Source organism: Conger conger, chromosome 1 (assembly GCF_963514075.1).
Source record: "Conger conger chromosome 1, fConCon1.1, whole genome shotgun sequence".
NCBI lineage: Eukaryota > Metazoa > Chordata > Actinopteri > Anguilliformes > Congridae > Conger > Conger conger.
In genome coordinates this window covers 63,490,312-63,502,819 of record NC_083760.1, presented here as the reverse complement: position 1 = coordinate 63,502,819, position 12,508 = coordinate 63,490,312, and the positions used below count along the sequence as shown (strand labels likewise).

At 40.2% G+C, this 12,508-nt stretch overlaps 1 protein-coding gene across 2 annotated transcripts in view; it reads right to left on the bottom strand.

Moving 5' to 3' along the window:
- Window positions 1-10,090, bottom strand: part of atp2c1 (ATPase secretory pathway Ca2+ transporting 1) — a 40,034-nt gene extending 29,944 nt beyond the window's left edge. Inside the window, exon 1 of one of the 2 annotated variants that reach the window (XM_061237693.1) lies at window positions 9,979-10,090. In XM_061237693.1, coding sequence (XP_061093677.1) covers window positions 9,979-10,002 — 24 coding nt within the window. In that variant the 5' untranslated portion in view covers window positions 10,003-10,090. The remainder of the gene's footprint in view (window positions 1-9,978) is intronic. The other variant, XM_061237706.1, reaches the window with a different exon arrangement.
- Window positions 10,091-12,508: the final 2,418 nt, after the last annotated feature.

The following is a 12,508-nucleotide window of genomic DNA, read 5'->3' as shown; positions in this document are numbered from 1 at the left end:
TCACATACACAACTGTGAGACCAAGAAACATAGTTCAGTGGTCATTACACATAATCCACTATACACAATATGTGACAGACCTAGCGTGCAGGCTAACTGAACATAAACAGTGATATTGCAGTATGCCTGTATGTAAGTGCAGAAATGTCTTATAATCTCTGGTTGAATAAGGTACAATTCACAAAGAATCAGTTGTCTACAACCATTAATATGTTAAATAGGCCAAGTCAGTTATAAGGTAAGCAACTACAGTATCAAGATGAATACAAATGCATCAGTCCAAGATTAAAATACAAAGAGAAATACAACTAAAATGTAAATATAAAACACAAAGTACAAAGTTCAACAAGAGCGTAAAAGATTGAGACAGGTGATACACAAGTGAAAACAGAGTAGGGCACTGCCGCAGAGGAGCAAACTTAACTAGTTAAAGTACAGTGTTTCTCTTCAGACTGTGGCGAAAAATGGGCAGAACTGAGCAGTGGTCATGGGAATGGGGAGGTTGTTCCACCACTGGGGAGCAAAAGTGGAGAAGCTGTGCAGTCAGGACAAGCACGTGAATGGCTCTAGGTCTACTTCAGCAATTCACCCTGTGGCAAAGTAACATGAATTACCATCTGATTTTGGCAGGTTTTGTTACTTATTCTGTTGAAAGTATTCAGCAGGACTGCTTAAACTTGAACAGGAAATTGATTATATGTTCATTTACACGGAGCATATATTTACATAACTATGTCAATATTGGAATACGATCTTGCTACTTACTTGCCAATGCATAAAAACACAGTTTGTACCATGGTTGTTCAGTATGAGGAGAATTACACAAACTGTATTGAGCATTAGAGCCATCTCCTTTTCTTGTAATGCGAGTTAACCAAAATGATACAAAAGTAGATGTTTGGGTTACTTTGCCTGACCTAGTCATTCTGTCATTCTAATACACCACTAAAGAGAATATCTGCCTTCAGGGCCACTAGGTAACAAAATACCAGCATGAAAATGAAGTCCACGTCCCATTAAATGCAATGCTAGTTATCATGGAACAGCCCATGGGCGGAATTATCTTCTGTAGGGGAGGGGGATGGGCTGTCTTGTTGGCCAGACTTCGGTCAGGACTTTGAATCTGATGGCAGCAACTGCATGGAGAGAATTCAGCATGCAAGCAGCATTTTCTCTACCATGATAACAGAGTTGAATGTTTACCACAGTATCTGACAAATAATGGTTCAATATATAGTTGGCATAAAAGTATGGCAAGTTCTCCCAGAAGATAAATGATTTGATAATAATTGTTCTCTCAGAAGATGGCACAAAAAGTATGGATTGATAAGTTAATTAACAAAAACACAGATTGCATTCATGGATGATGTGAACCTACTAGCCAAGGTTTTAACTCTACCAAGGTAGCTAGCCATCTTGCCACAAAGTTAACCCAACAACTATGACATGCACTTGAGGTTTCACTAAATATCATTCATAGCTCTCACAGGGTACATATATTTTGTAAATAATGCAACAAATGCCTGCATACTCAATGCCTGCACAGATTCCAGACAGAAGGATGTCTCTAAAACCAGCCTGTGTTCAGCAGGTGCTATGAGCCGCGTAAGGGGCAGGTGGGTGGTGGCTCAATCAATTAGCTTGTATGACAGCTCTGTACCTGCAGTCGAATCCATCACCATATGATCTCAATTGTGCCACACACACACACACACACACACACACACACACACACACACACACACACACACACACACACACACACACACACACACACACACACACACACACACACACACACACACACACACACACACACACACACACCTGGGACCAGCGCTGTGGATGACAGACAGCAGGCAGCTTTCTTTCACAGGACCGGAGTGTTGTGCTTTCTGCACCCTGCCTCCTATTTCACTTCCATTCCCCTGCAGCGGTGCCGTCGATCAACCTCTGACTGTCTCAGTTTCAAACTCCCTGGCTGTCATATTACATGACATTACATTACATTATTGGCATTTGGCAGACGCTCTTATCCAGAGCAACGTACAGTTGATTAGACAAAGCAGGAGACAATCCTCCCCTGGAGCAATGCAGGGTTAAGGGCCTTGCTCAAGGCCCCAACGGCTGTGCGGATCTTATTGTGGCTACACCGGAATCAGAACCACCGACCTTACGTGTCCGAGTCCTTTACCCTAACCACTACGCTACAGGCCGCCCCCTGTGTATTCAGTGACATAGACACAGGCAGGCATGCACCCACACACATGCTGGTTGTTTGTGACTTTATTTGAAAAATTGCTTTCAGAAACTCTGTGATGACACCAAAAGGCATGCGTTTGGACCATACAAAGCTCTTGAAAGAAAAGCTCCATTGCAAGGAAATTTATAAGTATAAGTGTAAGAATCAGAGTAATTTGTGTGTAAATGCTTTAATAATTCCCATCATAAAAGCAGCGGTTATCTCCCCGCACCTAGAAGTATGTGCAGAGTGCAGATAACCATGATAACCATGATCAAACTCACTACGGTTTAAAACCAAGAAATGAACAGTGGGGTTGTATCATGGCTACTTGTCAATGACGCAAAGGGAAAACTTCTGTAGTAGTTCTGTGTAGCTCTTAAGAGTAAAAAAGTGCAAGGCAGTTTTTTTTGAAGGTAAATAAATAAAACATTACTACTAAAACAAATTAGACATGTCAGGCACAGGGATGGATAGGGGTGAAAAGTAGCCCAGGCCCACACCACTATCAGGGCTTGAAGACTGAAATTCAGACTTACAATGCCGATGACCTTGCTACCAGTTATCAACATCTGTAGTCACTGACAATTCATTTTCAAGTGGCCCTCCAATAATAGCTCTCCTCTGTGCAGAGATCACAGTAAGCAAACTGTTATGCTACAGTTCATAAACCCCAATTGAGCTGAATCAAGAACGCTTTTCTTCCTTTCTTTTTTTTTTTGAAGGGCATGATTAATATGTTCAATCCATTTACAAACTGTTTTGTAAATGGATTGAACATATTAATCATGCCCTTCAAAAAAAAAAAGAAAGGAAGAAAAGCGTTCTTGATTCAGCTCAATTGGGGTTTATGAACTGTAGCATAACAGTTTGCTTACTGTGATCTCTGCACAGAGGAGAGCTATTATTGGAGGGCCACTTGAAAATGAATTGTCAGTGACTACAGATGTTGATAACTGGCACCCCCTGCCACTAAATCACGCTAAATAATGATATGTCTTGCATTTCATTTAGAAACAAGACATAACTTGTGTTGCAGAACGGATAGAAAAATTTGTGTGAAACTTCAGTGCACACAGGAAAGGCGACCCAGTGTTGTTCCATATAACAAAGAACACGTAGCGCAGTTGTACAACTAATCAGACGGCACACTTGCAGTTCAACACCTAAAGTGATGGGAGAATTGGTCATTCCAACACATTCCAGAAATCCCACACATGCAAAAATTTTAAAGCACTGCCATAAAGATCATGACTCATTTGAGACTTTTCTATGGTAATATTTTACCGCCAGAGTAAATAAATGCAAGAGCACGATTTCAAATCTTTCAATTCATCCCATGCTCTTGTCAACATCTCCATGTTCTTGCTCAAACTTCCCTCTCCTAGCTCTCGGGATTTTCAGCACAAAAATACAGCCAACAGTCCTAAAGCAATGGGAGTAGGTTGTGGGTTTGACCAATGAAATTATTTAGGCCCACTGCCCCCTACATCCTCATTGGCTGGAGAAGGGCAGAACTGATGGTTCAGGAACTATTATTTCCCATTCGACATTTCCATCTAAAATGTAACTTTTAATTTCATGACATTTTTTTATTACAATGATATGGCCTTCTTCTAATGACGTTTCAACTTCAGATATATCATTTGCTACTGTGGGGTGGCAGAGTGCTTGGTCCCCTACGCAGAACATTCCAGAAAGAATTCTACTGAGCTACTGCTATGTGTCGGGGGGGAGGTCCTCAATACAACAGAATACGTTTCTGTTCACATACACTCCTGTAAAGAGGAGGTACGCATGGAAGAACTGAATACATTACTGTTCACGTACACTCCTGTAGGGCGGCACGGATAGTGCAGTGGGTAGCACTGCCGCCTCACAGCAAGAAGGTCCTGGGTTCGAATCCCTGTCGGCTGGGGCCTCTCTGTGCGGAGTTTGCATGTTCTCCCCGTGTTCGCGTGGGTTTCCTCCGGATACTCCGGTTTCCTCCCACAGTCGAAAGACATGCAGGTTAGGCTGATTGGAGAGTCTAAATTGAGTGTGTGAGTGAATGGTGTGTGTGCCCTGTGATGGACTGGCGACCTGTCCAGGGTGTATTCCTGCCTTTCGCCCAATGTATGCTGGGATAGGCTCCAGCCCCCCTGCGACCCTGTTCAGGATAAGCGGGTTAGGATAATGAATGAATACACTCCTGTAAAGAGGATGTACGCATGGAAGAACTGAATACATTACTGTTCACGTACACTCCTGTAAAGAGGATGTACGCACAGAGTAATTGTGACATGCATTCCACAATTCTAATTAAGCCTACAAATCACATACTGTAGCCTCAGGTTGTTGGAACAGTGGGCAAACAGAATACCTCAAATAAACATCCATGCATGTAGGCTGAAGCACCACACGCCATGGGTTAAACTGAAAACCACAACAAACTGTTCAACGGAAACTAGCCAAAACCTAACCATTTGTTCAATTAGCAAGAAGCTGTCCACACACTCAAACTGAGGCCGACTGACTTTCACGAATTATCTACTCTCATGTGTGCTATGCCAGTCTGACTGGGCCCCGAAGACTCTGTCTGCAGAAGCCTACCGGCTGGTCTGTGGGTTTCTCTCTCATAGGAAGTGAGTGTTGAGTTTAATCAATGGTCAGCACAAAGTTTATGAAAGTATGATGATCAGCAATCATGTGTGTGGACTTCAGGCTTCTTGGTTTAGCTAACGTGATCCTGCATCAGGGGGTCGTTGGTCTTTGGCGTCCCTAGATCCTACTCACTTGACTTGAGAATCACAAACATCTTCAGTACATTCTTTAGTGGTATACATTTTCCTCAGTATTTGCAAGTAATCAAAATATAAGAAAGTATATTTAATCATTCATTATAATGAGACTACACAAGACTCACTTTGGATATAGCACTTGATAAGTACAGGCCTAGTACCTGTGACAAACAAAAAGAAAAGCTGTATATGATGATTAATGATTAATGACGCTTCAAAGCCATAACCATAACAGTAAGTAGTCCTGACAGATACAGCAATAGCCTTGGCATGTTTCACAAGCAGAGCAATTACGAAGCGTTGTTTATCTTACCAAGCACAGGGCTTAGAAAGAGCCTCACAAAGTGAAGCCGAAATGATAGAGTTCAGTAGATCAGCACAATGAAAGAGGAATGCAAAACCTTAACATAGCATGATGTTGTACCGATTTGACTGCTTTGTCTAGGATTGTTTGCCTGTTTGGGTCAGGTCATATTATCGAAGGTGAGGGTTGCACAATTTCTCTTTTCACAGGTCTGTTACTGGAACACAATAGCTTTTTTTACGGTTTTCAGGCATCATGTAGTATCAAAATTTCATGTAGCTTATTTCGCTTTCCCACTATGTCTCACACTCTGTAACAGAGAGAGCTGGCACCTACTACCAGCATGTTACTTTTGTGAAGAGGAAAAAAAGAAAAGATGAGTATGACACTGTAAATTGTTTTTAAAGGACTGTAAAGCAACCAGAAACAAAAACAAGATGTGATGTGGGCTATAGCATAAATAAAAAATTACTGTGGTAGGATCCATTAGTCTACTCACTGAGACATGGTGGTTTCAGCCTGTTTTACTGGGAAGTCTTGTATCACTGTGGGGATACAAGACTTCCCAGTAAAACAGGCTGTAACACCACCGTTTCTCAGTATGTACATAAATGAGCTCACAGATGCCTCAGACCGCTCCTCTGTGCTAGCTACAGCTTAGACACCAGCGCAAAACAACTCCTTGCCAACTGCCCTATTTAGGATAGAGTGTCTCCAATGAATTTGGCCTGTGAAGATTCACATATTGGTATTCCATGTCCCTGGCTGATCTTTTCAGCACCCAAATTTGTCATCGCGAACATCCCACCTCTATATATACGGTATAGTGGAAAGCTATGTTCAGTTTGCCAGAGGTTTGAATTCTCAAGTTAATGAATAAACAGAGACCTCTGTCAACCTTAAGAAACGCCATACAATACACCATGAGTGAACCAACAGCAACAGATTTAAAACAGACAAAAATTATTTGATAACTATAATACTGCAGCATTCAATTCTCTGTGGTGTTTGCATTCTTAACCCCGGAAATAGCCAAAGACTGCTTGCTAGGACTAGCCTGATGTAAGTTGATAGCCAGAATCTGTCTTTCAATTGTCTAACCAATTTGTCACTGGTGGTGAAAGTGCATTTAATTAAACTGAGCTTACCATTTTAGCTTCACAAAAAAATAATTGGTTATCGGTTAGCAGTTTTTGGTAAACTTGGTGAAGTTTTGGTTAACCATTTAAACGTTTAACGGTTCACACCGCTAGTTAATGTGCAGAGGGATCAATCCTTTACAACAATGAATACACTGCACATTCAATTAAGGGGCACGAGTTAACTGTACCTCTAACAGATGCTCATTATGGAACAACATGAGGAATTTAGCCATTAGAAAGTAGGTGGCCCAAGTTGCCCTATAAGAATGGGTCAGAGAAATATACGGTGTGTACAGATGCCAGTAGACACTGTGGCTCCTCCAACTGGTCCTGTGATTGAGTATCACTGCCCTAACAGGCAAGTCACTGTCTGCCCAACAACACCCTGCAAGATCGCAGAAATGTGCCAGACCACGAGGACAGTGATCAGTCAGGCTGGAAGATGGAGGAAGGCACCAACTGCATACAGGTGGCAACATGTCCTCCCATGTCTGCTTGGCACCAACCTTTAGCAGGTACACACCAAGAGCAAACACCCTCCTCCTCCACATTTGCTCTGCCAATCCTGTATTCCCTGCATCTAACTAGCACCTCTCTCTGCCAGGCTAAAAACTGTCAAACTAACTTTATTTGCTTAGCAGAAGCCCTTCTCAGACATGGCCTACACTATTCAGAAGGATATTCACGAAGGTAATTCTGCAGAGGCTCTGGGGAAGCCGGCAGTGGCCCACATTGACTTCTGTACCGCAATTGCCCATTCACAAACAGTTCTACATCTACTTGCTGCCTTAACAATAACAGAAATGCACCTTTAAATACACTATATTTTTCTCAATACAGTATTAAAATGGCAATTTTAACCCAAAAATGAAATTAAAATATGTTTCCACTTGGCCAGAGTACTATTTATCCATACAGATGTGACAAATTTTCTATATTTCACAACTTTTTTCTTTTTTTTAGAGTTCACTGTGCTATAATGGACCACTATGGTTCATTTCTTTCCTGGTAATCAATGCACTGACAAAATCAATGCACCGCAACATCTCCTTCCAAATACAGTGCCACAGTCACTCGTAAACATCAGTTTACATCAGCAGTAGGATGGGCATGGTTAATCGATTAGCCAAAATGGACAATCGGGCTTAACCGTTTCATGTTTATTTATTTATTTTTTATTTATTAAATCTTGCATTAAAGCTATAATTAACTTAACTAACTATTATGATAGTTCTATATTTTGATTGGAGTTGTGGGCAGCCTCCAGCAGTAACCAAATTGATGTGATTGAGAAACCAACGACCAGAAAGCGCAGCGGAGCAGGCTATGGCAAGCAACATTTTAAAGAGGATAATCTGTAAAAACTTCAGTGTAAAATATGTCGCATCAATCTTAGGTTCAGCAACTATGTGATATAATGCGCAACAAAAGTACCATGAGAAACCACTAGATGAAGGAAAACTACAGCAATCCTCTAAACACAAGTGCAATTCAACCAGAAAAGAACATATTGCGCAGCACAACACTTGTATGATTACTAATTAATTAATTCATTTTGTTAAGATAAATAAACACTTTCTGGATCTCATGCAACTGTTAGAGCAAGAATATACCAGCATGCAAGACCATTACAGCACAGGTTGAGAATGAACAGACTAGAGCTAAAATTAAATAGGGAAGCTACAATCCGACCTTCTTGTTGTCTATAACATTACTTTTTCCACCGAAGGCTGAACTCCCCTACAAAGGCAACATAAACTACGTGTCTGTAACATGTTGACGGATGGGAAATTAAAACAGCTGTGCTGCAAGATCACAGCCTAGATGAGAAGCACAGGGCCGAAAACACGACAGCTCATCTTAGATCTGATTAGAATCAGAAACATCACTTCAAAATGAAACAAAAACAGCATGAGATGGATTTTAAGGAAAAAAATACAATGAGAAATGACAAGTTGAGTTTATCAACTTGACCTCGCCATCAAAACAAACCCAAACAACTGGGTAGGATATTGCAATTGCGGACCACGGCTGGGAGTTGAATACCTAAATACATAGTAAAATTAAAACGCAAGCTAGTGTTTTAAGGGGAACAAAGGTTTAGAGTTGCTATGGCTGTCGCCTTAATGACAGCAGACTACTACCAAGGTACATCAGCGATTGAGAGCCTAACCAGCAATTCCAAAACTATTGGGTCTGGGAAGGATTGAGGTAGATTGTGATGTGACCTTAAAAAAATAACAGCGCACTAACAATAAATAACAATAAAAAATAACAAATTGTTATTATTACAATTGGAATTCACACTGGTCAAATGAAATAATTCCGTCTGGACTTTAGCTAGCTAGTAGCTAACATAGTAAAGTCAACGTAATGTAGCTAACGTTAATGATTGACCTGTGTATGCATATAACTAGCTAATAATAAGAGTGGCCATTGTTATTTTATTGCTAATTGGCTAAATAAATGTACATTAACATGTGGATATACAAGTACATTAACTTTATCAGGCTAAATTATTATTATAATTAGCCAGTAATAAATCCCAAGCGAAACTGATTGGCTTCAGTCGGTCAATTTAGTTCAATTCAGTCAATTTAGTGTGGTTCTATGAGCGATATAACGTTACGCTGCTTCATCGCTAACTAGCTATGTAACGTTAGCGTTATTACAGCTTTCTTATCGTTACTGTACAGGGGTATCAATAATGTGCATGCTAGCTACGTATTATTAAGCTGATCTTAATAATTAGCAAACGTTAGCCGTCATAGCCATCTAGTGGTGTTGATGACAATCCCGAGTTCTTTTAAACCAATGTTACAGCTGACTGACACTGGGCACAAGCTAACTAGCTAGCTACACTATTAACATAGACCGAATAGCAAGCTAATGGCTATATTAGCAAGCTAGCGAACATAATTTACGAGTGGGGCCAATACGGATATGTATGATGCTTGGTAACTAACGTTACGCTAACATTAGTTACCAAGTTAATAAGATAGCTAACATGCATATTCTACAAATAGTCAGATAGCTAGATCGCCAAAGATCGGTAACACGATGGCGAGCTGGCTAGAATAGCTTCCTTTCAGTTAACTTGTTACCAGGAATATTATATATACGCAATTGTTCTGTGTATTGTAGCGTTAGCGAGCTAGCAAAATACAACTTTCTTTGGAAACAAGACGGTAGCGAATGTAGCTAGCTAGCAACTTGATAACGATGGCCTGGCAAATAAACAACCACCATTCAACGGCACAGCTAGCTAGCCAGGTAATTGTTAGCTAAATGCAAGAATCAACACGCTGGATACTGCTTCACATTATTGCTAACAGTTAACAATTGTTAACTTAACTCCTTCATTTTCCATGTAACGTTTACTTTAGCTCGCTAGGTGCCATTGTGAATTCAGCATATACATCATTTTAGCCGGTGTAAATGACCCCTACCAACCCACATAACTAAATAAATACATTAAGGGTGAGGAACACGAATAAAACTGAAACTTACCAGCGGCTGTCTTTTCTTCTGCATCTTCCGCGAAATCCACTGTAAAGACTGACGGCCGGGCGGGTTCAACACGCTACAGTGAGGTCAACACGCTACAAGCGTTGAGAAGGCGTGGCTACGCGTTGACGGTACCCAAAACATAAGTTCAGCTTTCTGGCCTTTTCTCTGATACATACTAAGCTCTTTTTTCAACACATACGTTACTCACGCTGTTCCAAAATGTAAAAGGGGAGACTACTTGTATTTCCAAAATGTAATACATTTCACATTTGCTCACAAAATAGCCGGAGCCAAATGGTACCATATACATCACAATATTCGCAATTCCTTTGGCTATATTCATTAAAAAATAATGTTATATTTAATATTATAAAATAAACCTGATTTGTGGTTGTGTGATTACAATGTGAGGGACAGAGGGCACAGGCATGCAAGACCAGGTGCATAAATAAATATTCACTGACTGCCTCTAACAAACTCCAAAGCAGCATGAACAGTAATCCTATGCCTCCAGAGGCTATGCATATAAGCTGGTTCATTTTATAGCATTTATTCACATTTATTGTGCAGTACTCTCATTTCTAAAATCATTTTGGCTAGGTCTCCCTTGGAAAAGAGATTTTGAATCTCAGTGGGACTTTCTGGTAAAATAAAGGCTAATTTTTTTTTTTCAAAAAGCAATGCAAACTTGTCACACACAGGGCCAGTATGACAGACAGGCCCTGAAAATGGGACCTTAATGAGTCCAAGTTATTTGAACACTGAATTGAAGCTATGGTTAAGTATGATAAGGATGACAGATCGAGACTAACAGATAAAAGGAAGTAAATTGCTGTGTTTACATTTGTTGAGGATGACTAGCCACAGCATTCTATGTCTTGCTGCCATTTGCGTCTCTCCACATGTACTGCTGTTCATAAAGGAAGGTGTGCCGCAATCTCAGGCTGCATGTGTTATAGCAGCCAGAAATAAGATTTAGTAATCCAGTTATATATAGTATATATATATACATACCATGGGAGGTATAATGTCACTGTATGAACTCCTGTGAAGTTTCAACTTCCACTGCGCACAATAATATTTCAAGGCAAAACTCATAGGAATCAGAAAATGTTTTACAATTTCATTCAGTGCTTGTGCCACCTAGTGGACAAACCTATGAATACTTCACTATGTTTTTTAAATTGTTTCCGGCATGGCTGACTTTATGTCAAGGCTGAACCTTGCACTTATTCTATTTATTTAAATGAAACCATACCAAACGAAGTCGGAATAGACTGAATTGATGGAACAATGCCTTTTAAATGTATGCATCAGAGTGGGTTAATGGTTTGTCCAACATGGTCAGAGGATTTCAAATTCTAGAATAGATCTCTTGCATCGTAAAGTATTAAGGACAAAGCAGGGATGTCCATAATGTGGTCTGCTTGTATAGTAATATATGATGTTATCTACCGTAAGTGCACAAGCCTCTTTGGAAATAATGCATTATTGTGTTTAAGAACCCCTTAACTTGCACCGGCCCAAATTCAAGCAAGCTATTTTAATGGTGACTGAGAAGCATTGTAGCCAAAAAAAACATTGTAACAAAAAAAAAGTTATTGAGACCTTATGCCTAAAAAGGCTGTTTTACAACGAAATATTCATTTTTAAATGCCTAAGTCTAAACTGAACACTCACCATTTGAAGGCCTTTAGAGAAATCATGCACCTAAGTCAATAGAAATGTAGACACATGCAAGCTTATCATAGCCATTTGCCTGCTTTTATCTGGAGATATTCATCAGTGCTGAAGGAAAGAGACTCTGCATTGAAAAGAGCTCTGAAGACTAAATTAAATAGTGATAGGCAGAGGTTCACCTCATTACGTAACAAAGTAACCAAAGCAATCAGAAAGGCCAAAGCCAACTTTTTTATAACAATTATCAATGAGGCAAAGGGTAACACAAAGCTGATCTGGGAACAGATTAAGAATGTAATGGGGATCAACCACAGGCCTAGGAACCAGTTAGAGCTTAAACTGAATGGTAAGCTAATGCAAGACCCAGCACAAATAGCTGTAGCCTTTAATGAATATTTTATCAATTCTGTAGCCGAAATCGCACAGAATTTCCCCTTAACAACAGAAAATATTATTAAGGTTGACGAAAGCAAGCCTTCCTTCAGCATTCAACCCATCTCTGAACTTAAGACTCAAGCAATCATTAATTCTCTTAGAACCTCAACGGCGAAGGATATATATGGTATGGATTCTATAATGCTTAAATCTCTGAAAGAATACATAGTCCCCCCTATCACCCAAACTATTAACCTGTCAGTATTACAGGGGACATTCCCAAGTACCTGGAAGACTGCAATTGTATCTCCCATATTCAAGTCAGATGATCCCCAGAACATATGCAACTATCGCCCAATCAGCATTTTACCTGTGATTTCCAAGGTTGCTGAGAAGTGGGTATCAGAGCAGCTTGTTTCTTTCTTAAATAATGGTCCATTTAATCTCCATCCCATGCAGTTTGGCTTCAGGGCCC